Source organism: Pezoporus wallicus, unplaced genomic scaffold (assembly GCF_028554395.1).
Source record: "Pezoporus wallicus isolate ANWC-B61680 ecotype Strahan unplaced genomic scaffold, APGP_CSIRO_Pwel_v1 contig_7545, whole genome shotgun sequence".
NCBI classification, from domain to species: Eukaryota; Metazoa; Chordata; class Aves; order Psittaciformes; family Psittacidae; genus Pezoporus; species Pezoporus wallicus.
In genome coordinates, this window is record NW_026642398.1 from 6,067,888 (window position 1) to 6,094,467 (window position 26,580).

Genomic DNA, 26,580 nt, shown 5'->3' on the forward strand with positions numbered 1-26,580 from the left:
AAGCTGTTCTTTTGCACTTAAATGCCCTGCTGTGAAGCATAGCATTCCTCTCCCAGATCTCACTCTTTAAAAACTGTCCAGAATTAGGGAAACAGCAGTGAAGCCATTTCAAGGCCAATGAGAACTCAAGGTCATAAAAAACCTGGAATGAGTTAGCATTTAAGCTTTTTTGGCTCAGCTTCTTCCTGTGAGAGGGACAATGTCTCTCACTTCTGTCACCAACACACTGGTGTCATTCAGGGCTACAACTTCATCATCTGGTAGATCAGCTGTTGTGTCACTAAGACTAGGGATCTTTAGGGGACATTTCCTTGCTTCTTATGGTTTCCTCCAGCATCTTGTGGAGGATCTTGCTCTGCCTCTGCCATTGCAGCAGAGCAAGAGTGCATTTCAGCTTACTGAGCATGGCATTTCTACCCTGCCCTTGCAGCATGATGGCATTGGGCCAGGGATGGTTTTGTGTACCCAGTTGAATCTGTGAACACAGAGAAAGAGGAACCTTTGAACATCCCTACTTGCAGCACTTGTCACTTTTCCCCTCCTCCTTCAGGGCCTCCACTGAGTTTCTCAGTGCCCTTCTCCACTGCACTGCACATTTGTAGCCTTACAAAGTCTCTGGATTTTTCCTACCACCCTTATCTCCATACTGATTTCCGTAGGCGTAGCTAGCCTATTGCTTGGAAGAGCAGAGATGCACAAAACTAAATATTAAACAGTGAATATTCCCAAGCCTGTGAAAGTCAGGCATGCATTCTCTTCTCTCTGAAGAGCTGTTCTCAAATATTTGCTAATCTTGTTTTTTCTAGTGTAAAAAATCCCAGCTCAGAACTCTCATTAGCAACTATAAACCGATCAGTGCAAGATACTGCAGATGTTCTGTGAAAACTGGAGTTTGGATGCCGGGAAAATGATGGTGGGTGGGAATATAGAGCAAGTGAAAACTGTGAGGAGAGATGTGTTTTCAATCCTTATGGATAAAAGCCAATAGTGGAAGAGAATAAGGTTGTTCCAGTATGAAATTTGGGAAAGTGTGTGGGAATCGTGATTTTAGAACCATATTGCTTTGGGAACCCTGAACCAAAATTTAGCAAAACATTGCCAGGTTTCCCAAATATAATCTTAGAGAATTCCATGAGCATTTGACAACTTGCAGAACAAAATAAAACTAGAGCACAAGTTTTAAGGGAAAAGAAGAAAGGACCAAATGAAGCAAAGCAGTGAATTCTAAGAGTCATAAAAACACTTGGAGACAGAGGAAATTCCATCTTATGAGAAATGGCATCGCAGATGTGAGAGCAAACAGAAGTTATGCAGTGTTCACTTGAGGGGATTTCTTACTAATAGCTGATCAAGAGGCTTTCCTGCTCATAGTCTGGATTATTTTTTCATAACCAGGATTCCTCAATCCCATGTGATACCTAAATTAACAGCAAGGGCTTTCAGAGAAACCTGGGCATGTAAGAAGTGTGCTGGTATGGCTCGTAGGGTAATTCTTTAAGTAGTAAATATATATGAACATTATTAAAAAGCTGTTGTTTGTAATTTAACCAAAACAGGGCTGAACATTCAGATCATTTACACCATAAACATCTCTGTAGGAGCTAGTCACTAGAACTTTTCCTCAGATACAGGGAAGCTGTCTCTACAGTTGCTTGTGACCAACTTGAGCCATCTACTTTAAACATCAGTTGTACACTAAGTACACAATCCCCTCTATTAGTAACCTGTAAGTCTAATTGAGAACATTTTGTCACACAGCACAAAGATTTCCCAAAGTGATGCCAGATGCAAATCTTGTTTGGCCTGCCTGTGATGTACCTAGTCCTAATAGCAGCTGCAAAAGGACTGCTATGTTTTGGAATAGATTACAGACAAATTGCTAGGTGATCCGCTCCTCAAATTATGAAGAAAGAGATGATGAAGAGGATACACAATGAGCACTTCTATATGGAAAAAATATGAAAGTTCCCAGCTAGATCTACATTGCATTGGCTTAAAATTAAAATGCATATAGAGGAAAACCTCAAAAGAATGTGAAATATTTATAAAAAAAAAATTATCAAACAAATGATGAATGTGAAATATTTATCAAACAAAACAGTCTGTGGTGATCACCCAAGAAACATTACATTCATGGTCTAGCATAGTCATAAATTACTGCCTCTTTCCTGGAAAAAATACATATTGTTTTTGAAATACTGTCTTTAATACACCAAAATATTACAATTAGAAAACATGAGTGTTAAACATGTGATTTCCAGTATCAAAAACATGCATTTACTAGAATAGTATATTAGTTGTGAAAGTCACAAAAGAGCACTGCAATTTGGTGGTCTGGAACTTACACACACAACAAATTAATTTGGATTTTAGGTATAACATTACAAGTAGGTGCAGTGCAATGAGCTGTGAAAAAACATGTAAATAATATCAAGGGTTATTAAAAAAACTAAATACCCAAATTCAGAACCTCATTTGGCATATCTGATTTACAGTCTTCAAGTCTGGACTGCCACCTGCTGAAACACTGTTCAATAGTAGGCTTAGGCTTAATAGGACTTAATTTTCATTATTAAACCTTGACTTCCACCCTAATCTTTCCTATAGCCCTTGGTGCTCCATATCCCATGGATAGTATCATCATAACTATGAGCAAGTTTCATACTTTCTTCCTTTCTGTCCCTTGATTCCCCAGGTCAGTGTTGGTCTCCCCTCTGCTCATCCCCTGTGATTTGAGTAGTTTCTTTCCCTGCTCTTTGCCTGTTAAGATTTTACAACCACGCTCAACCGCTGGACCCACATTGCTGCCTCTGTAAAATGAGATTAGACGATGTAGACTCAGTAATTGTCAAGCAAGTTGGAGTCTTCATGTTTGCAAGACCAAAATATGGGCATAAGTGGTGCATACACCCACAGTGTGGACATAAGCAGCAAGGTAAAGGTGAACCTTGCTATCATCTTTGCTGAGCAAGGGGGATTGGTAAAAAAACATGACACTTGTGTAGCATCTTTCATAGAGAAAGGACACAAGAAGTCTTGCAGGCTTCATAAGAACCAAGATCCAGACCAGAAGAGGCTGCAGGGAAATTGGTGGGTTGCATAGTATCAGTGGAGATTAAAATTCAATAAGTGCTCTGAACCACGGTCGTCATTTCAGATGCTAAGGGAGGATTGCTGAGATGTGATTTGATTAACTTGCAGTGGGTGTTTATCCCTTGGAAACAGTGCAGTAGGAGGAGAGTCGACCCTTCCAAGATTGATTGCAGTTGTGTGTCCCAGGATAGCCTTTTCATCCATGCACGCTCCAGAGTACTGGAGGAAGGAGCAGGAGCTTTCTCTAAGGCTATGTGTTTTTTTGGGACCGAGGTTCCTGCTCAGCAATTGCACTTCCAAGGCACTCTTCTGGGCTGCATTCATGGTCCAGACCATGTTCCCTGCTGGGGTTTGCCCTCAGAATTATTCCTGGTGACTTGAGCTCTCCAGTCTCATACTGTCACCCGATTTTTACTGAGTTTTTGTGCTTCATGATATGATGTTTTCATGGGTGGGCTCTCACTTGGAGCAGTAGGCTTGCAGCGTGGGCTGTGCCACACAGAGTGATAGAGCAAGCAGCACCCCTTGTCCATTACCGCCAACATCTGAAGTTTTCAGTGAGAAAAGAAAAGCATTTTCACCGGTGTGAGACTCCTTTTCTTGCCTATCAAATGCATAGGCGCGATCAGTGTGATCACTTGAACATCACCTGCATTAAGTTTGTTTCACTGGGAAGAGTAATAGGAGCAAGCGCTGCATCTACTTGCTGTATGGAGCACCGCCACCCTCTAGTGGTAAAACTTCAGGCATTTTTAGGCAAAAGATGACTTCACTACTAACTCATCTTCTGTTTTCCCCTTGGACAAAAATCTGCACATCATCTTTAATTGACAGTGCTCTTCTGTTGAATGACATCGTAAATTCGTGCCTTTAGTTTAAGTGGCTGATGATGTAATTTCCTTGAACTATTTTCAGTGTGTTTCACCTCTCATTAAATCATATAAATGATACTTGTGAGCCGATGGGTGACTGAATTTTCACATGTAGATAGAAACAGCTGTAATGGAAAACCTCAAGTAGCAGCAGCTAAAGGCTTTAAATAGAGAATTAGTGATGGAATCATTGTAATGGCTGTAATGTGGCAGAACATTGCTGGTTTATAGCTAATGAAAGGAATCGTGTTGTCCTGGTTGAGTTCTCACTAGTTTGGTCATGGAGGTGCAGGGCAGCTGGATCATGGGTCTTGGGAAGCCGTTGAGCCACTGGCTTCATAACTGCAAGTTGGGGACATCAGTGTATGGTGTGACAAAGCACACTTGAGGGCATGGCAGGAACATCACAGAATTACTATATTAACTGATGGGTGTCTTGATCAGGGGACTGTGGTTGTAGATAAATGCAAAGACACATTCTGGGCCCAAAAGCTCTTTCCTACCAACCACATAACCCATGCTCTAGAGCATGGCTGGTGAGTGGGAAAAGGTGAAACATGTCAAAGCAATGCAGAGTTATTCAGCATGAGGAAACACATTTATTTCTGTTCTAACCTTTCTCAAAATGGCTGATGTGAAATTTTCCTGACATAAGAAACTTCCGTCTGAACAGCTAATGTTGGGAAAGCCACAGCAAAGTAATCCTTCAGGGTTTGATGTGAAATGTTTCACTGTTGCCTATTCCTTGCATGGAGGGTGCCAGTTGATGATGTTTGGAGGAAATTATTCTCCCCCCCCCCCCCAAAAGGCAGCAGTTTGGAGCTGTCTGGAGCTCACCTCTTTCACTCCAGCTGCAAAAATGGAAATTCTCATAACACACTCCCTTAGCCCTAGATTTCCTCATACATGAATGAAACCAAAACCCAGTACAGATTAGAGGACATGTGTGTCTGAGCTGAGTCCTTGATCACTGCTTGCAGTAGACTCTGCTCATTTCACCCAGTGAAACAAAGTAGAGTTTTATTCAGCAAGAAATAAATCACAGTTTAGGATTCAGATTGTAATTCAATGCAGGTATTACACACTAAACACAGTTTGATTCTTAACAAGCTTTTTTTCCTGGATGATTTCAGTACCTAACACCTATCACTTCTTTGATGTACCCTAACCACGAAACCAGGGATACAGAGCTCTATGGAGACATTCTTCCAATTTACTCACTAAGCTCTGAAATATTTCCATGGCCACCTTCCCCTTTGTTCCTGTGGATCAGATTTTGGGAGCACATTAAAATGCCTATGATCTGGGTACATGAAGTACCAAAATATAAGCTCCCCCCACTCTGCTTCACAGTAATCACATATGAGATTCCCTTGATTTTTCTCATTACTTTTTGTATAAAAGATTTTGAACAGCTGAAACCTGGGGATAGTTTTACAAAGCAGATCAACATGACTTTAGATTGGACTGAATTGGATTTACCAGCAGTGGGAGTTAAATTTTAAGTCAAATCTCTGTTCTGGAGCCTCACAGACAGACAATAACACAGGGGCAGTGAGTTATCATGCACTGTGTTTACTGGAGAGCAGAATTTCACTCTCTATTGTTTAATTTTCAGACCTTTTTAACTTTTTCATTGTTTCATCTGCGTGGAAGTGAGTGAAAAAAATGAGAAAAGAAATGCAGTTTTCAAGGGAGGGTTTTTCCTGGTGCTGCATTGTAGTGAAGCATTTACTGTTTCTCAGGTCTCAGGACGTGCCAAGTAGATTCATTGCACTGTCACTGCAGTGCCATTTTCTGAAGCACACAGCACATCAGCTTGGAAGAGACCTCCTAAGCATTACAGTCCTTTGCCTGTGTGTGTATATATACACACACACACATATATATATCTAAAATCCCTTCCCAAAATGCAGTATCACTCACTTCCTTCTTGAAGCATGCAAAGTTAATGCATTTCAATACTGGCATCATTCTGATTTAGGCTCTTGTCAGGATTTCCTGACAACAAAGCCTCACCTGTCCAGGTTGAGAACCCTTGATCTTCATGAGATCCCACCTGACTGCTCACCAATAGTAGCAGCCATCTGTTGAAGGTCTTTAACTAGGATTTTATAGCCATTATCTCCAGTGCAAATACAGAGAGGTGTAACAGTGCTGTGGTTTCCCCTTCTATTTCATTCCAGGTTTCTGATTGTCTTGGGGTGTTTGATCTTAGCTGTCCTGACAACTTTCAAGGAGTATGAAACTGTTTCGGGAGACTGGCTCCTCTTGCTGGTAAGTAGAGTGTGGGCATTGCATCACCCTGGTAATGTCCTTGAATTGAAATCAGCCCCATCAGCAGTGATGGAAACTTACTCCCAGCTCTGCATGTAATAAGATTTCTTCTGCTGGTCCTGGGGCAATGACTGTACACTTATATATTGGATAGTTCCTGTCCATTGTCAACACTGACTGAGTAAAAAGAAAGTTTGGAGAGAGGAAAAATACTGAGACATTTAAATAATGTGTTTTCAGCATTTGCCTAACAGTTCTCCTATCAAAACATCAGGAAATTTCCTATTGACCATGCCAGAGAGCATTTGAAAACTCACTTTTTTTTTGATCTTTTAACAATTTCAATTCATTCTATAATATTCTACCAATCCCAGCATTTCTTTCAAGGAAGGTCCTCAGAATCGGACTCATGCTTATACCCAACAGCAGCATGATTGGAATTGTTGCAGTCAGTGCCTCTGATGACTGTCCATGACAGAAAATGTATTGGCAGCAAATATGTTCCTTTGTGTGTGTGTTTCCAGCATGCTTGTTTTATAAGTGCTGGAGTTCATGCTCAAGACTGTATTTCTGCAGGCCTCCCATTTGGCAGAAGACAAAAAAAATCTCACCAAGTATAAACATGATGTGTTAATCATGGTATGAAAATGACCCTTATCTCCCATAGGTAGCATCAAACAGAGAGCATAATGCCTCACTTAACCTGGCCTTGTAGAAAAGCATCCCTAAGGAAACTGCACAGAAAGTGTAGTTCCAGGAACTAAATTTCCATTTCCCCTTGTACCCCCCAGAGACATGTAGATCTGAGAAAGAACTAAATGCCAAAAGGCATGAAATGTGAATTCCCCTTGCATGTTCCATCTCAAAAAGCACCTATATGAAAACACCCTCATCCCCTAGGGAATGGGAAGCTGACTTTGGTCTCTGTTACCTTGCACAGACCCATCTTTTCACATTCGAAAAGGCCTGAGGTTATTTTTCCTTTTCCTTCTCCTGTGCTTGTTTTTATATAGCTCTCAGCAGTTTACAGAAGTGCCTAGCTGCTGTGGGTATGAGCATCAGGGAGAATCCTCTTTTGCTCCTTGCCAGGTATTCACACAGAGGAAAAGAGAGGAAAACTGACCATGTGCCCCGTGCTGCCCTTGGCCCATCTCTGCTGAGCACTCCAGAGAAGCTGTCTCTTCCCCTTTCCCTTCCCATGCTTAGAAGAGTTCTTGAGCAAGGTGGAAAATCCCATTCTTCTGTGCACCAGAAAATTAAGGGAATAACATATGCCTTAAATTAGTTTTATATGTGCCTTTATCTATGCCATAAATTTATGACCATATGAATATACTGTATCTTGTCCCTATCTTTATATATATGGCTGCATGAACAAGATGCTGGTGGGTAACCAGAGGAGATTTTTTTGTGAAGTAATTGCCTTTCCATTAAGACAGGGTAAAAGCTTCACATTTACAGCAGAGGCGCATCCTTTCTGCAGAGCACTGACCAGCCTATAGAGTTATGTCCCACTTTGCCTTGCTTCTTTATCAACGCATATTCTTCTCCCCACTCCTTTCCTCTCTTTATCTCACACACACACCCCAATGCTAGCATTTCATCTGTTTCCTTCAACTATATCCTCATGTCCAGAATTACTGCTAAACTTGCTATGAGTCTAACAGTGTAGCTTGTATCTTTGATACAGGAAACTTTTGCCATTTTCATCTTTGGAGCAGAGTTTGCCTTAAGAATCTGGGCTGCTGGGTGTTGCTGTCGCTACAAAGGATGGAGGGGGAGACTGAAATTTGCCAGGAAGCCTTTGTGTATGCTGGGTAAGAACATGCTCCCTGCTACTGTTTTCCTTTATGTCCTTTTCTCTCAAAGCCAGTTGGGGTGGGTGGCAGCCCCAGGGAACCAGGAAATGGCAGTGCAAAGAGCACTGAAATCAGATCTTCACTTTGTCATAGGAAGCTGTGTGCTGCTTGGAGTAGCTATTTGAAGTACCCCACAATAACAGTTAATTTGAGGGACACTTGAGTAACTGATCAGTGAGGAAAAATGTATTCTTCTACCCTTTAAGCACATTTCTTTGTCCTGAGCCCCACTGCATTTTCCTTAAGCCATCCCCAAATATACTCTCTCTGCCTTCAGTTTCAAACCACTTCAGATCCCAGCCCCATACCACCTTCCCCAGCCCTCTTTCAAATTCAGATGTGGTGTTTTACCTTTGTAATGTTGTTCTACATTTGCAAACAAGTATATTTGTGATTGCACCCATGTTGTCTTTCAGGCTTGGAAGGCACTGCCTATAAGTATCCATAAAACTACTCATTATGCATGTTTGGATTCCCTTCCTACAACTCCCTATTCTACCCACAAACAAGCCAATGGACACTTAGAAGCTCATTGTGCCCTGAGAGCCTGTCATGAACATCCACATTTGTTCATTGATTCCAAGACTCCCCCATTTGTTTTGATGTTCTTCAGGCCAAGCACTTGCTTTTTGTTCTTTATCTGTAAGCACATAGCACTCTGGGGAGCCCTAGGAATACTTGTCACTTGTCTTCCCTCTCCCTCTTTTTGTTCATCTTATGGGTCTAAATGGTAGACAAAATTGGAACAAATTTTCTTTGTGCATCTGTGCTATCTTCAATCTAGCAATGCTCCTTTGGGTGCTAGTGTTGTATAAGTACTTCTGCTTCTAAAAGCATTGTGAAGGCAATAGAGTGTGGTGGTAGCAAGTGCAATTGATACTGTCTCGTGCCTTCTCAGTAAAGGTGTCACCTCACTTCTGAGAATGAATCTTCACTGGTATCTGAGTTGAAAACAGAAAAGATCCTGGATTTAATAATATAATCTCTTGGTTGTTATTGGCACAAGTTTGTTTTGAGAATGACTGAAAGTGGATAAATCCAAAATCCATCCAGTGTCACTCTTTTTAGCTGAAAACAGAATATGAAGAGTATTTAAAGACTGGGTGTCCAGAGAAGGTTTGAAGCCTTTTGATACCTCTTTTTTTCTTGCATATGCACAGGATCACAAAGCAGAGGGCGAACAAGGAAAAGAAAGGAAAAGAAAACCAAGAAGGAATGATGCAATTTGCATTTCAAACCTCTTCTGTTGATCAGCAAATTGGCCCTGTGAGCCTTACAGAAAATAGTAGTACTGGCTTTGAGATTTTAATGGGAAAACTCAGCCAAAACAACAAAGTACTAGATGCACTATCAAAACATGAATTTCTCATCTGCTGCCCTGTTCATTGTGGTGTTCCTGTGGGCCAGATGTACCTAAGGCTGGTTTTCTGTCAGCATTAGGACACTGTTTTACGTCAGCATCCCTAAACTTGTCCAGTGCATGGACCTGTAAACAGATTACGAGGCTTTCTGGAGGGTTCTGTGCATGGTGCTGACTGTGTGGCAGGTGCAGGTGTCTGTTTAATTGGCAAGAGAGAGCATTTTCAGGCAGCTTTAAAATTTGCCTAGGGAAATTTGGAGCACGACCAGATGGGATTAAGAAGCAGGTGATGGAGCCGCTTTTGTTGGCAGGCTTTGTTCTTTTTGTCTTGCAGATATCTTTGTGCTGATTGCTTCAGTGCCAGTGGTTGCGGTTGGGAACCAGGGCAATGTTCTGGCCACATCTCTCAGAAGCCTCCGCTTCCTTCAGATCCTACGGATGCTCCGAATGGATAGGCGGGGAGGCACATGGAAACTTTTAGGATCAGCCATTTGTGCACATAGCAAAGTAAGTGATGAACTTGCAGGGTTCAGATGGGGTTTCAGGGAGAGACATTAAAGGGAAAGAGAGAGGATGCACAGGTAGAGCAGGGTCTTGGGACTATGTCCAGTACTTCAAGCAATAGTTTCCTTCTTTCAGCTTTATTCCCTCCTCCACTCTGAACCATTTTCTGCCCTGTGTTTTATCCTTCTATACTCAATAGTGGTACTGGGAAATGATGACAGAGCGTTCATTCCCGCCATCATTACAACAAGAATTTTGCCATTACACTGAATGAGAGCCGGAACATCCCTTTAACGGTGAAGCATGTTGAAATGTCTGATAGAAATACCCCTGTAGTTGCAAAGTATTTGTAGTGGCTTCTCATACTTGTCTGATTGATAGATGGAGCAGGACTCCAAAGGGATGAAAAGAGGCTGGTTAGCAGAAATGTAGTGCCAAAGAGAGCCACTGGTATAATTTGTCTTTGGAAGCACGGGTCAGATGATACAAAGATGCACACAGTGTGAACCGAGACAGACAGTAGTTCTAAATTCATCTTCTCTCGGTCTAACTTGGTGCTATACTCAGACACATCCTGTCTCGCACCAGACAGATACATTGTGTTCTGGTATTTTCACCAAACATTATTACAAGTTAAAAGCTATCTGCATAAAAATCCTCCAGATGAGATTTCTTATCTGCACAGGGTGTAGGAAAATTGCGTATATGTGCTCTGTGCTGCTTTTTCTTACCCATGAATGACATTCCTGACATTTTAGGGGTTTTGAGGATTAAAACGCCAGCTGGCACAGCATAATTAGACTTTGCTGCTTTGTGGTGGCTGGTAGGGATGCCCACCCGGCTTCATTTCGTACCAGCTTCTGTCTCTTCTCCATATAAACTTGCTACAAGGCAGGTGGCACATAAACACTTATGTCAAAAGTGGTTCTCAGGAAGCTCACATAATGGAAGAAGTCTGTGTGCCAGAGCCATTGCTTGGAATTTGTTTAAGGCTTTACTGGAGACACTAAAAAACCAAGGTTAGCCAACAAATATCCTTCTGTGGCTGCGCACCAGGAATTAGCCAGTTTCTGGTTGGCTTATCTCAAGAATCAATTATGAAATTCTCAGCTACAGCTTTATTTTATTCTATTTTATTTTGTTTTGGTCTATTTTAATTAAAGTTAATTTATTTTAATCTAATGTTAATTAATTTATTTCAATTTGGTTTTATTTTATTTTATTTCAGTGCAGTTCTCAGAGAATGAAAGGAAGCAGAACACTGACTTTTACCCACTTTGGAAGACCTTCACCAAAAATGTTTCTGCTTTGTTTCAGACATTGCTGGGAATTTAACTTGGGTCACTGCACCTCCCACCTCAGTGTGTTTAGCCACACCCTCCACTTGAGTCACTGTCTCTAAACTAATGAAGCTCAGGGTTTTTTTCACACAGATGATTTTCAAGGTCTGTTCTTATTGCATCAATTCATTGTGAAAACATAATTCATGGTGGACCCTGGTACATCCTGCAGCCTTGGCTCTCTGGAAGTAGGGATTAAGCATAGCTGTTATTTGCCTGCCAAAACTGACCAAACCTATGGGCAGCCAGAATGAGAAGAGTCATGGTCAGGGACAGAACCCTGCAGCATCCTGCATCATGGGTGCAGTTAAGGCCTTAACCCAGCTTTATGCAGAGCTATAACTACAGATTACGCTGTTCCCAAGGAACATGTCATGTATGGGCTAATTCTTGTAAATCTCTGCATTATTTCCCAGTAAGTGCTGAGCTGGGCTGGCCATGGGTTGTGACCAAGCAGCGGCAACAGCTCTGCTGTTATCAGCTTCATGTTTCCTCTCTCTTGGCATTTACTCTGCCTCAGTGGGTATTGAGGCTGTTTTCAGCCCCTCCATTCCCCATCTGTTTCTTTTGCAGGAGCTCATCACTGCTTGGTACATCGGGTTCCTGACGCTCATCCTATCCTCATTTCTTGTTTATCTGGTTGAAAAAGATGTTCCTGAAAAGGATGCTAATGGGGTGGAGATGAAGGAAGAGTTTGAAACTTATGCAGATGCACTGTGGTGGGGGCTGGTAAGTGACTCCAAAAATACCTTATCTAAAAACTTCATATCCAAGAAGAGATAAAATATGTTAGGGGTGCTAGGGAACACAGTAGTGCTACTTTGAGGTGAGAAACGTGTTACTGGTAGAACATTACCAGAGTATGGATGCCCCTACAACCAAGTAGCAGATCTAACAAAACCGTTGATTTTCAGTCAGAAAAATGCCTTTTGGTGCTTAAACCTCCTTTGGAAATCAATCTCTGCTGGTTTCTGGGAAACCACTCTTCTACAGGGGTGTCTTTTGATGTATAACTGTACTGGTAGAACATATGCCTATAGGAGACTTAGCCCTCATGACAGCAGTAGCCTGCCAGTGAGAACTACATCTCTCAGAAAATGGCAGAACCAGAGGTGGCCAATGGACTGTTCTGTTGGGCTAGCAGAGTGTATCAAAGGCTTGGGCACTATTGATAGACACTCAAGGGAGTTTGGTCTATAAAGAGCCAGTGACTGAGGATGTCTCTGGATTCTGATGTGGGAAGTAGAAAAATATTTCTGGAAAGGATTCTTTCTGGAAAGACAATTCTCTTATGTCTCAATGTGCATACCCCCAGAATTGATCAGGGTGTGGCACTGGCTGTGAAATACTGAGCAAGAGGGATCTTTGATACAGATCTGTTCTTGCCTCTTCTGATGAAGAGATGAGTATTGCTTTGCACCACTGCTCATTTGATCGCAAACTATTCCTGCCACCTGGTAGACAGAATTCATGTTGCTTTGCTACCAATAGTTAGAGGAATCCATAGCATGCTGTGACTAAACTTCAGTAGTGTATCTTTTATTTGATGTAGTTCACTCATAAATGGCAAGATCCTTCCACCCCATTATTAATCAAAAGGCCCCAAGTGTTGCATGGAACACCTGGATATTTTCATATCCTTTCATACCCAGGACACTTAGGTAAAGTCTCACTGGTGATAAGAGATACACAGTTGGAAATAAGCAACTGTGTAGGAAAGGAGTAAGTTTTCACAATGTCATCTTTGTTTTAAGAACACTGGGACTTCAGAGAGAGGTAGCCCTGATTGGCTTTTAAAGCCCTGCAAGCTATTAACGGGCAAGTCCCACTCAAGTGTGCTGTCAGGGTGGGCAGAAGACTCGCGTCTCATGGAACAACACATAGAGTTCCCTTTCAGCAAATGCATCCTAGAGAGGCAGCTGCTCTAAGACTAATTCCATTCTCCCTATCACAATACCTCTGGACTATGATACCATTAAAATGATTGGTTGGCTCATCATCAAGATCCCACATGAGGAGGTTGCATGAGCACCCACAGAGCTAGATGCACGTTTCATGGTGACCTTTAAAGCAGAGCTTTTGGCTTTGGTTTTCTTACGGGAAGTCCTGGTCATTCTGCCCACAGATCACCCTCGCTACGATTGGGTATGGCGACAAGACCCCCAAAACGTGGGAGGGACGGCTGATTGCAGCTACTTTCTCTCTCATTGGAGTGTCTTTCTTTGCTCTTCCTGCAGTAAGTACCTTCCCCCTCCTCTGTTAGCCGCTGCTGTACACTTGCAAAATGAAGGCAATCAAAACTGCCAGTGGAATCAAAATCCCTTGTTAAGAAGTGATTCAGACACTTGAGCTGGTCTAGATCAGTAAATCAAGCTCCTTTCTTCCCGAATTTGCATGCAGCCTATTTGGTATGTGATACACCAGTACTCCTTGAACCATGTGTGGGCACTGTCTGAGACAGTGCTACTTGGCACAGGATAAAATTAATCCAGCAAGTTAAGAGTCTGGGCAGTCACAGGGCACTTTATGAGCCTGTACCCTGGCCCAGGTTAGTTTGCTGCTACTGACATAGCCACACAAGGTGCATTTTTAAAGGATTTGGGACCTGTTGTGTTAAAAATTAGGGTTGAATCCACCCTACCCAGCTCTGAATACTTGCAAGTTAGAGACCTACATGTGAGCAATCATCACGGACCAGTGGCCATCCTTTATAACCAGTGCAGCTGTGCAGAGTATTTCATGTCAGCTGTCTGGGGAAATAGTTCCTAGAGAAGATCTCTGACATCGCCATGGAAGAGCATTTCTAGCCACTAAGATTAAAGGGGGGTTGGACAGCAGATGACAGTACAGGTATTTTTGACCTAGCCATGTGAATTGTCCTCTGGTTACTTAAGAAATTATCTCTAAACTGCTTTTGAAAGCATATTGCTTTCTTGTGTTACATGGGCCAAATATTAGCTTTGTCTGCAAAGTCCTGAGGTAAGAGCGAGACAAGATCTGGGTGAGATGGGCTGAACAGAAACCATGCCAAGTCCAGGTTTTAAGGTATTTTTCCTTTACATCAAGACATGGAAAGCATTTCACAGAGAATGGGAAGCCCCGCACACCCAAATCCAGAGTATGGCTGGCATAGCTCTTTTATCACGCAAGCACAGTTTGTGTCTACCTGAGTGGAAAGTAATACACCAGCTTGGTATCTCCAGCTTGGAAAGCAGTAGACAAGAAACCTGGTGAGGACCTTAAGATGATACGATGTGGCCTGGGTCCTTGAGAGGATCATGAGAGCCTCATGTCTTGTGAGTGGAACAATGGGAAGGTCATGCTGCAGTGCACAAAGCTTCCACATAGCCATCTCCTTCTCCACCCACAGGCCTGTTTCCTCTCATTGTTAATCCAGTCTTTCCTGAGTAAGAAACATCTAAAATCTTGCATCTCTCTGTGCTTTCAGGGCATTTTGGGCTCAGGGCTGGCACTGAAGGTCCAGGAGCAACATCGTCAAAAGCATTTTGAGAAAAGAAGAAAGCCAGCAGCTGAACTCATCCAGGTTTGCAGCTACTTATCCCCTCCTTGATAAAGTGTTGTGTATGAAGACTGCTACATCATGTTAACAAGGGCGACCCCTTCCCAAATTCTCATTTCCCATTGCAGGAGGTGAGAAGCTGTGTTTATAGAGGAGTTAGTTTTTTTTTTTCACATTGAGCAAGATAATCCAGAGATCCCTGCAGTTTTTGAGGAGGGAATCTTTCAATTCCCAGAATACCTTTGTATATAGTGTTTTTTAGTGTCTTTTCTCATCCACCAGCTTCTGGAAACCAACCAACTGCTGCATTAGCACCACAAAATCACAGAAAACAAGCTGTCGAAAACATATTCTTCCCAGAATCCAGGTTTTGTCAGTTCCCTTGCGAGCGTGCTTTTATGTGCAAACAAAGTTAAGTTGTTATTGGTGTGAAAACAGCAATAGAAATAACACAACAGACAAATGACTGTTTCAGTCAAGGCAAATGATGTAAATAGTATGTGCAGTTTGTAAAAACTGAAACACACCCTGCATCTTCTGTTATGTCACTGGACTGTCAGAGGATTTGATGGGAAGAGACTTGGCCATCAGTTATGGCCTTTGCTACCAATTCAGAAAATGAAGCTTAAAATTACTAGTTCAGGGGCTGACAAATTTGACAGGAGTTACTTGTAGTAAGTGTGGAGCTCACCTTGATGGCAGTGAAGTCAATGTCAGCATTTCCATAAAGCAACAGAGAAAGGGTCTGTGGTATCAGACGGCCGCGTTTTTGTTCGGGACTGCTCAGGATCAAACCAGTCCTCAGGAAAACAGGCTGAGTGGCATATTATGCTATTCTCATTAAAACCACTCGTTAGCAAACAGAATGGGCTGCAGGGATCAGCTGTGAATTGAATTCACCTTTTAAATTAAAGCATCTCCACTTAGCAGGAGCCAATTTAGCTACAGCAGTTTTAGGTATGTGCTGAAAGAATTTGGTTAGAGCTAAATGCTGAAATAGAAATTGCTCAGCAAACTTTCCTATGAGGATACACTAGATAGCAAACTGGCTTAAGCCAGAAATAGTGGACAAATCCAGCAGTGGTTGAAGCTCTTTTAGACACCCCAGACAGGAGAATAAAACAAGTTTAGTCAAATGTAATGTCTTGTTGATGTAGGTAGCTCTCTCTGTGTCCTGGTTCCTTTAACAGCCCTCCTAGTGCCGTAATGCAGTGTCAATAATTTATCCATATGGTGACACTCATTAAGTATGGCTGATGGGTAACTAATCTCTAGATAATCATTCAGGTGTATTGTTATGTTCTTTGAAGCAATCTGGCTGCTGCCAGCTTGGGGAATAGTTTTACCTAAAACTAGTTATTTCCTTTCCCTTGTAATTCAGGCTGCCTGGAGGTACTACGCCACTAACCCCAACAGGATTGATCTAGTTGCTACCTGGAGGTTTTATGAATCAATTGTGTCATTTCCATTTTTTAGGTAAGTGCATTGTCCACCTCCTTATTTTCTGTGAAGTAAAAGGACAGGAAGCATAGACTTTATATTGATCAGTGAGGCTTTTGTAGGTAATGGATCACTGCCAGTTAACTTCCTCACTGAGAATGAAAAACAAGCTTTTGGCTTCTGGATCCATTTCTTTTCCCTTCCCTTGGTGCAACATATTGGGGCACATGGATTACTCAATCAGTGGTTCTCATGTTGGCATTAAACAGAGAAGGCTGCCTCACCATCACCTTCCATTTGTAAGACTTAGGAGTTTATCACCCTGGAAATCTCATTTTCTCCCTCTGTAGTTTTGATCCCGATAAAGTTTTAGCCCTGGATTTCAGAGGTGCCTGTACTTCTCACACCCTCTATGATGCAGTCATGTGTTTTAAGTTATAGGCTATGCAGAAAATTCTTAGTTTTCCTTCTTTACCTCAAGAGGACTGGGAATTTTGTTGTTATCAGAGGTGGCCATGGCATGTGAACATAAATAATGTTTGTTAAAGGCTTCTCTTTTGGCAATACCAATTGATCAAGGGGATAATTTGGTGGAGGACACCCAAAGCATGTTTAAAACTGTCTCCCACTGAAACTATTCACTGAAGATTCACAAGAAAACTTTTCTGGGGAGTTGGGGTCATGGTTTTCTTTTAATCACCGCTTCTGAGTTCAGTGGAAAACATTCCATACCTAAATACATTCAGACTTAATGGATGTTCATATGTTTATGGATATGAGGCTATCTGATCCTCATTTTTCTTGTCTTTCCAACAGGTACTTTCCTCACCTTGAGGTCTTAACATGTTAAAATGTTTGCCCTATGAAACCAAGACTTTTAGCTATAGACTATCAGCTGCTAGTAGCGGGCATTACTTATCCAAGTTTATGCTTAAACTTTCATTCTCGACCTGCTGTTATGTCTCATTCTGGGAAAAAATGTACTCTTAAACTACTCCAGAGGACTCCACATATAAGTTGTGCTCAATGAGCTAATATTGCAACTGTAGCTGCTGCTCAAAATTGACTTACTTACAGAAACATTTCAGGCTCCTACCTTCAGAAAGGGCAAATTAGAAACGCTAAGTCTTTCTTTGTTATGTTCATGATGTACTTCTTTAGGATTGATTTCACATATGTCAAAAAGGAAACCTCAAGAAAAAACACCACAAATGTTAAATTGAGGCTTAATGTATTTCCCTTTTTTTTATTCCTTCTCATGCTCTATGTATTTACAAATTCTCCATTACAGTCATTTCTAGAGGGTTTCTTGACCTCAGGCTTTGTTCAGAGAATAATTATCAGGCTTGCCTGGAGTCTAGGTTTATTACTGTGACTTCAAGCTTGTTTGTTGTATGTAGGTTCTTCTGTGATTCAAATGTGACCTGAAATTTAAGAGGTGCTTTGCAAATAAGGTCCTGGGAGAGAGGGCAATGGAGTTCACTTTTCACCAAAGACTGGATTGCCAGACTAAGCAGCACAGATTGGTTTCAGGAGCCTATATCGCTTTCTTTGCTTTATGTCTAGTTGAAAGTGCAGCTTTTATTCTGCTATCACAGAACAAAAGAAGTATAAACTATTAGCAAGGGATTTGCAATTTATGTTTTAAAAATTTGCTGAATTTATTATGTAATTCTTTTCTCCTTGTTTTCTTGTAATGCTTCCTCTCTTCTATAAAAGGAAAGAGCAATTGGATGGCACTGCCAGGTATGTAGCTGCCATTATTATAGCCACCATTATTATAGCCTTGTTTTAATACAGTTGTTGGAGGATGCAGGTTAAATGGTTCTTTGTGGATTCACGAGCTGTTAACCAAAACATGCTACTAACACTACAGGTAGTCATTAAAAATGATTAACCGATCCATTTCCTAATTGCTTGCTTTTTTTTCCCAATTTAACAACCCAGCTAAAATACTAATCATATAAATGCAGTGTTGCTTGCTGATTGTCTGTAAGCAGCTTTATTGTTTGTTATGACTAATCATAGTCTATATTTCTTCTGATCCATGTCAGAAAACAAGGATGTAGCATCCAGGTTGTTCTGGGATGACTTTAAAGTTCTGCTTCATGTTATTGCTTAACAGTCCTGTACAGAGCAATGTTGCCATGTAAGGGATCAAGTCTGTGTCAGTTCACCATTTGCAAAGATTTCTGGGCGATAAATACTAAGATGGATGGCTAAGATGGATCAGCAGCACAGCCAATGTCTCTGGCAGTACCAGAAAAGATACATTAGGTTTGAGGTCCTGGTCCCACCCCTGCTGAAACAGATGGTAAAGTTCCCAGTCACTCTGGGAGAATTTACAAGCAGAGAGAATGAAGGAAAAATCGATCTTAATACCAGTCAGTCACTGAAGACTACAGCAGAGCAGTCATTGCCAGTCAACCTGCAAGGTCTCAATTGGAAATGGTATATTTATAACCCCCTCAAGCTAAGTTGCAGATTTAAAAGCACGTAAAATAATTCAACTTAGGCTGAAAACATGAAATACTTAATGCTAAATTGCTATCAATGGATCACCCACAATGAAAGTTAACAGCAATTAAAAGGATGAATAGTTCCTCAGACCTGTGCTTAAGCTATTTCTATTTGCATCCCCATTTGCAGCACAGAGAAAAAAAGCAAGAATTGCAGCCAAATTTGAAAGCTGTTAGCAGTCAAGCCTGGGTTCCAGACCCTGTCCTGATGAAAAGTTATCTTTTTCTTTTTGCTTTTAAACATTTCATGCAACACATGACAGCTTCAGTAAAGGAAGGAGGGGAAAAAAACATTCACACTTGCAGTTCTGCTATGAATGTTTGGGGTTCAAACCTCTTTTAACAGAGAAGAAAAACCTATCCCAAGTTTTCTTACTATACAGGCAAGTGCTGTAGTGCTGAATTATTTGGAAAAGATACCTATCTTCCCCCTCCTGTCACCATCATCATGAGCTAACCCGCTCCTCTTCAAAGACTGCCTATATGGGAGTTACCTAGTTTGTGAACCCCTGTGAATCTTGAGTACTGTACATCCATGACACTGCCCAGGCTAAGCAGTCAGGAGGAAACTCAGTTGTATTAATGTAGGTGTCTGGAGATTTTAGCCATCTCCAGTTTGGCAGCAGCTGAATTTTGGCGTTTAATATATAAGAGAGAGCTTAGGAGCTGAAATCCTTTTTGAGTATGTAAATCCATACATTAAGCCAAAACATGTTCTGACTCAGATGCAGCAGCAGATTAAAAATAGGCAAGTGAATGATTGCTGCAGTTTGCTGTTGGTCACAGCCTCACTAGAGAAGCTCCTGCACCTGCAGTGGCAGAACAGTTTGTGGAATAGCTTCTGAGTTAGTGTTTCTTTAAGGTCAGTAGAAGAAGTCATTTTATGTTGACGCACTGGATTAAAAATGGAAAAGAATGACTCATGGCTCAAAATCTGTAAAACTGTAATCCCAAGGCCCCTTTTTCTAGCTGGATAGATCTTGATTTTATGTTGTGACATATATAATAACCTTCAGCAAAATAATCAGTAAACCTGCATTGGAGCTTTTCTGTTAGCAGGAATGTGTTTAGGAAGTAAGCAGTCAATTAAAAGGACTGGAAACCCTCCAGGTAAACAGACAAATGATGGTACTTGTGGGAGCATCCACTGACTTCAGTAGACGTGGGACTGAGCCATAAAATCTGGTTGTTTTGACAGTACCACCTCCCATCTTTCATAAAACTCTTATTTGCAGACCAGATAATTAAAAAAAGTCATCTTCCTCCTACAGTGATTTAGTATAGAAAGTATTACTCATACTTCATTGCAGTTTGTGTTTAAGACTATTGAAATAAATGAGCAATAAGAGAACACAGTCCTATTGGAGAGAACAGCCCATAAGTGCACTCGGTCTCCAGGTTCTTGCATCTGTTAAGTACTTAACGGGAAAGCTGTAGTAATAAACAGTTTTATCTGAATAGTGATTGATAAAGGAGAGAGAAGAATTGGTCCAAAGCTTGCCCAGAAGAGTCAGAAAAATTAACTGGTTAATAAATTAAAGTAAGGCCTTCCTGTGTGACAATTTGAGGATGGGTGGCACCTTCAGCAACAAGGTTTCTATTAAGTGGTGTGAAAGCTCTTTAGGAACTCTACAGTAATGGAGCTGAACTCTATGAGAGGTCCTTCTAGGATCAATCCTTGGAAGCAGGAGTTGGCACCATGACAAAGTCACAGCTAGATACAGCTTCTTGTTGTTCTTAGACCATTTGGGAAAACCACGTGGGAGACAACAGAGTGGAAGAGTCCATTTCGGAAGCTGGATCACAAAGCAAGCCTGCTGGGAAGGACTTGTGATTGTAGAATGCCAATTAAAGTTTGGCAGCAGCCCAAGGCTTTATTGAAGCTCCCTTTAAACTAAAGCTGTGAAGATGTGAGATATGATGAAAAGCGCATTGGACTACCCTTCAGCGAAACAGTAGGCTGGGTTCTGTAAGCAGTGAAGTGGAACATCTGATGCTGCTCTCTTAAGAGAAGCTTTTTCCCTACATGCTCTCTATAGTCCCCAAACCCAGGAAGAACTGGGATTATGTTATTCACTGCTCCCTGGTGAGGAGTTGGCTGACTTCATGCCAGAGGTGCCACTACCTTGTTTTTCCTTAATCAGTGCCGTAACCTAGCAGCTCATGAAATCTAGTCCTTCTTATTATGCGAGTGTGAAAGCGTGCATATAATGTAGTGCATTTCTGTAGTGCCAGTAGTAACAGCATAATGAAAATAAAATCATATTTTTAAAGGTGGAAAATTTCACTGTCAACATTTCTTCTTAATACATCTGCCCAAAACAGGAAGGAGTAAAAAAAAAGCCACTCTGATCTACACACTACATTAACTACAAATGAAAGGCTGTTCCCATTCTTTTTCATAGAGCTTTTCATGGGTAATCATTAACGTCTCATCTTAATAACTTTTCTTCACTTTACAGTAATGTCATGTTTAGTAGGGAGTCATTCTTTGGATCAAGCCTCACAAGAAAACTTAGGTATATACATTCAAGTAACAATCAAGCCTTACTCTTTTCATATTTCTTGCATGCCATTCTCTGCCTGCACTTTCTGTTTTTACTACAGTAGTTCATCTAACCACCATAAAAAGGGCAATAAGACTGGAAAGTTATTTAAGCATAAAAATAAAGTTGCATGACATTGCAGATAGTTCATTGTTCTGCTGTTCAGAAAACACAGGTATAATCTTGGCTCTGACAATGATCTGCTTAGAAACAATTGCTTTTCTCTGTTTCCATAGAATGGGAATGATACTAACCTACTCTGCAAATAATTTAGAAATTTGCTGTAAGAAAAATATACTATAAGAGCTAAATAACATTCCTTATGCAGTCCCAACCCTGCCAACACAAATTCATGCAAGTTACTTTGCATCTGACTTCAGTAGAACAACATCTCCGCATGTGTATTTGCAGGTTCTGGTTCAGCAAATGGAAAGCAAGTGGATGCTTTTTATCATCTGAATAAAGTTAGTGACATGCTTACATATCTTGCTGAACTGTGACCTAAGATGTGGGGCAAGAATTTTATCTTCCTGCAGAGAGACATAGAAATGATTTGTGGTGCTTCAGGAATCTGAAAGACATATCATCAGAAATAATATTTTGACTAAACTGTCAAGCATTTTATTCTATTCCACACAAACAACTTGCTATCATTCAACTTCAGCTCTTTGTTCTCATTCCCACTTCATTTCACAACCATGAAATCATCGACACACAACTCAGCTTTTCTAGCTGAAGCTCTTTAGCTTTTGGAGACCTGCTAGTGAAGCACTCCATTTTTTCATTGCATGATTGGCCATGCAAAATATTCAAGAGATACTGATTTTGCAGTTTGTTTTATTGGTTAATACATGGAGATCTGGTCACTGCAAAGTAAAGAGTGGGTCAACATCCATGACGGTTACATCCATTGAAGAAAAATATCCATCCTGTTTTCACAAAGAATCAAACTTGGATCATTCTCCCCATGGATTTATGTGACATTGCTTATTTTTACCCATTTCAAATCATTTTAGAAAGTGTGGATGAGAAGAGGCACTAAGCAAAGTGTGCGTAAGGGCTCTTGCTCTTTCTGAAGGGCATCAAAGTTAAACCCAAATTAGGATTTGTGTTTATGTTTCTGGGCAAATAATCTGGATGGTAGATGAGTTTGGATTTAGAGTCACGCCTGCTCTTAAATACCAACGATGATAGACACCACCAAAGGGGGTCAAAATTGCTTGGCTGAAAAGGGATATTTCCTCCTCAGACATTAGAAGAATGCAAATTAAGCCCTCAAGATTCAGGGTGCAAAGTAACTTTAAATGAAGACATTAGTTGTCAAGACGTTGTACTCAAATATTTTGAGATAGAGCATTTTTGTGAGATCCTTTCTATAGCAAAGAATGTTAATTGATAAATGGGAAAGCCAATTGGCCAAAGTTCAGAAGTACTTTGTAAGTGTAGAATGCTCTTTGGTTTGTATTAAGAAAACTCATGGACTCTCTGAGATCAGTCAAATGTGGTCGCTGCAGGGTTCATGGCTGTCCTCATAATGTTAGTTTTGTGTTAATCTATTGGGAATAGTTCAAAGCATGATACTTCTGGAAATCTCATTCAGAATGTTTAATTTTCCAAAGCTACGTTCACTCATACAAGAACAGCTGATAATGTACTAAAATATTGGATTAAGTATGACTGCCTTTTGCTTCCAGTTCCTTGAGACCAACTAAATCTAGTGATTAGCTAAACTGTGAAAAATACGGAAACATTTCTTGATTTCTGTTAGTCTGTGTTAGGTGAGAATGGTAAATACATGGAAGAGGGCTGTGTTTGATTCACTGTTAACATTAATTCATTATTTTTCTTCTCATACATGTGCCATTTGTTTATGAAACTCCAAGACTAGGCAAAGCACAGAGTGGAGAGTATCTGACTTGCATGATGGGATGTAACTGCATTATATCCTTGCATGACTGTTTCTGGAAAAGTATTTCTAGTTCAGTGGTTCCCACTCTTTATTCTGAGGAAGAGAAAAACATCTGCTGCAGAAGCCAGCCGTGTTTTGTATATCCAGCCATCAAATTCATCTCTCAGATGGTCCCAAATCATTCCCACTGCTCTTGGAGAGCAAGAATCTGAGAGCTGAGTTTTTCTTCAGGTGAGGAGCTTCCAAGCCAAACTGTCTGCATTGCTTCTGCCTTCCTCCCTTTATGGAGATCTGTATCTACCACAGAGTTGAGGAGTTCTCATTCTGAAACTCCACTTCAAAGATAAAGGTTTGGGGAATATTTTTATTCCATCCAAGGGAGGGGATGCAATAGCATGCAAGACAAGCAACAGCAACATATCCAAGCTAGTCAGAGAAACTAACCTGCACCTTTATCAGCATGTTTGGGACTAATTTGAATCCTCTGGTTTCTGGAACTGCACTGGAAGTCGGGATTCACATTTCTTGAACGTAAGGAAGCCAAATAAAGTCAAACCACTGTCCCAGCAGGAGAAAGATTAGCTAATATCAGCAGGAGGAACCTGAATGACAAGCAGCAGTACATGACCCTGTGGGTGGGAACCACTGTCCTAGCCATTTTCATGAAGGATGATGTGATCTGCGCATGTTTCATACTCTGAGACCGAGCCACGAGCATGCTGTTTTAATGAAGGAGATTGTGTCATTAGAACAAATGTTTCCTAAGTTTGTTTTTTTTTAAACAGCACAATGAAAACAAAAACCCCAGCAGACCCAGATTTCATCCCTTGGAAATGAGAATAAAGTCCATTTTGTTTTTCTGATGACAGCTAGTCATTACCTGGAAAGAAGCTTGGGTTTTGTTTTGGGTTTTTTAGTGTATACAATATATTGTTATATTTTTTCATGTAAAGCTGATGAATTATTTTCTGATGATTCCACTGCTCTGGCTGCCTGGATATGAACATTGTCTGTATTTGTTGCATAAACATACCGTTATGAATCGGAATGTTACTTTAAGGGTTAATCATCAGGATCAATTAACGAGGAAAGCTTCAGCTCAGATAGATAACTTTAAGTTAGACTAATGACTTCTTATCTAGATCTTTCTGTAGTCAGTAACAAGAGATAAGCTCCTCCCAAATGTAAAGTCACCCCAAAGTGAAATAGAACCGAACTGCACTGTAGGTTGCTAACTTCCCACTGATTAGAGAAAGATGTCAAAAGGTTAATCTTAGGCAGGACATTTAATTTTTTAAACAGTTTAAGACAGATCAGAGGAGTGCTATTAAACCTGGGATGCTCAAGCAACAGTCTCAGGACAACAATTTGTTCCTAAACTGACACTTACCAGCAAGAAAGTTGAGAAATCCCCTAGAAAGAGAATTTGGGAAAGCTTTTGATTGATATTCTCTACCTTAAGCTCCTTCCCTCCAAAACCAACCATAAATGAGTGTGCCCACATATGCAGTGGAAAAATATCACTATCACTGTGAATAAATAGCTTTCTATGCTGAATGCAGAGGAATATTTTGATCTGTTCTGATCTATGAGTAGGATATGAAATCATGATCACTACTATTCTTGTATAGCACCATGGCAGAGATTTCTTCATGCATTGCCTATACTTCTGTCCTATACTGAAACAAAAATGATCCTCAGGAGTAATGTTTTGGATAATTTAGATCATCCACTGAGCCTTTTCCTGCTGGTCTGATCCCTATAGATCCTTTCAATGCACTTTGCGCCTCCTTGTCTTCTGGTAAAGAAAGCAGTTATTACAGGAGTTTTAAGGGGAAAATTTGAGAGATCAGGGTATGTATTTTAAAGGACTACCCAAGTTTCTGGAAAGAGAGTCGGAGGCCATATGTAATGAGAACTATCTGCTAACACAGTATTAAACTGCTTTTTAAAAGCAATAGTAATCTTCTGTCACATCTATTTTTCTGCTTCTTCATCTTTCAGGTTCTCCACCTTAAACATATTCTTGTCTTGAGAACTTCTCTGTGTTCTGTAGTGTTACATCTAATGCATTACTCAAAGACAATGCATACTATGTGACGACTACTTGCCTTTGAGGAAATCATCTAAGGCTTACTTCTAGATTTCATCCTTCTCATCCTGGAAGCTGTCTCCAGAAGGTCTTCATCCAAGATGTCCAGTCTTGAAATCCTGCAGAATGGGTGGACTATAGTCTCCCCTTTCATTTGAGAGTCATTGGCGACCTATTGATACCCCCACCAGGAAAAGCTGATCTTCACAACAAGCCTGTTGTACATACAATTTAGACCAAAAGAAAAATGGCTTAATTTTGTTATCACTGATTAGATCTACTCATCCAAAAATTGCTTCAATTCCTTTCTGCTTGTAGCTTATTTTACCACCATGCCACGCATGCTTAATCGCTCTTTCTTTTCTTCACATTGAAGAATTCACAAGCTCAGTCTCTCTAACATCTTCATACCCATCAGTTTATATTGCCTGGCTGAAACTCTTGTCATTCAGCAAGACGTTTGGTACACATCCTTTTCAGTGATGTTCTATGTTTCTAGACTCTTCTTGACCATCCTTCTTGAAATTAATTTCTCCTTCAAACTTTGATTTTATTCCTAGCGAGACACAATAATTTATTTTCTCTATATATTTGCCCAAAATAAAACCACGCAAAAGTCAGTCAGTTGACATTCACTTCCTCAGCTTTATTTTTCATGCCCTTTCAAAACTTTCTCAGCAGCTGTCGTCTTCTCCTGTGTATATATTTCCTATATATATGGTAACTGAGCATCTGAAGAATCCAGATTTCACAGAAATGCCACAGAGTTAAGATATCTGTCCTGTAAAGCACTACGGCTCTCAATCCTGGCCTCTGCTACAGAGAAGGGAAAATGATGCAGAAAAGAGGCTATAGGTTTCTCCCTGTCTTATTAGAGAACAAATCACTTGTTGGGACTCTGAACTCACCACCAGTTCAGCCTTCAGAATGTTTTAGTGTATCATCAATAGGATCAAGAATCCAACCCAAAAACAAGCACTGTGGAAGTTATGTCATAAGTAAGTTCTTATGACCGAACATGAGACTGCCATGTACATTCTGTGGTGGTTAATTTGCTGCAGATGTCAACAAGTAACATCTCCTATTTTTATAGAAAGAAGGAAGTAATCCCTGATTTTCGCTCTGTACGTTTGTCTGTATTTTGAATACCTTCCCCTCATGCCATGAATTCCTCAGGAAATGACACAAAGTCTGAGAAATGTTAATACCATCCACTTCGGCTGTTCTAATTCTTCAAATCCATGCTTTT

General features: G+C 40.7%; 1 protein-coding gene across 2 annotated transcripts in view; it reads left to right on the top strand.

The window, feature by feature from the left end:
• KCNQ3 (potassium voltage-gated channel subfamily Q member 3) overlaps window positions 1-26,580 on the top strand; it is a 193,785-nt gene that overhangs the window by 154,841 nt on the left and 12,364 nt on the right. Inside the window, exons 2-10 of one of the 2 annotated variants that reach the window (XM_057429829.1) lie at window positions 6,152-6,242; window positions 7,933-8,059; window positions 9,796-9,968; window positions 11,879-12,034; window positions 13,431-13,541; window positions 14,754-14,849; window positions 16,207-16,301; window positions 17,985-18,011; window positions 21,247-21,303. In XM_057429829.1, the coding sequence (XP_057285812.1) occupies window positions 6,152-6,242; window positions 7,933-8,059; window positions 9,796-9,968; window positions 11,879-12,034; window positions 13,431-13,541; window positions 14,754-14,849; window positions 16,207-16,301; window positions 17,985-18,011; window positions 21,247-21,303 (933 nt within the window). The remainder of the gene's footprint in view (window positions 1-6,151; window positions 6,243-7,932; window positions 8,060-9,795; window positions 9,969-11,878; window positions 12,035-13,430; window positions 13,542-14,753; window positions 14,850-16,206; window positions 16,302-17,984; window positions 18,012-21,246; window positions 21,304-26,580) is intronic. The other variant, XM_057429830.1, reaches the window with a different exon arrangement.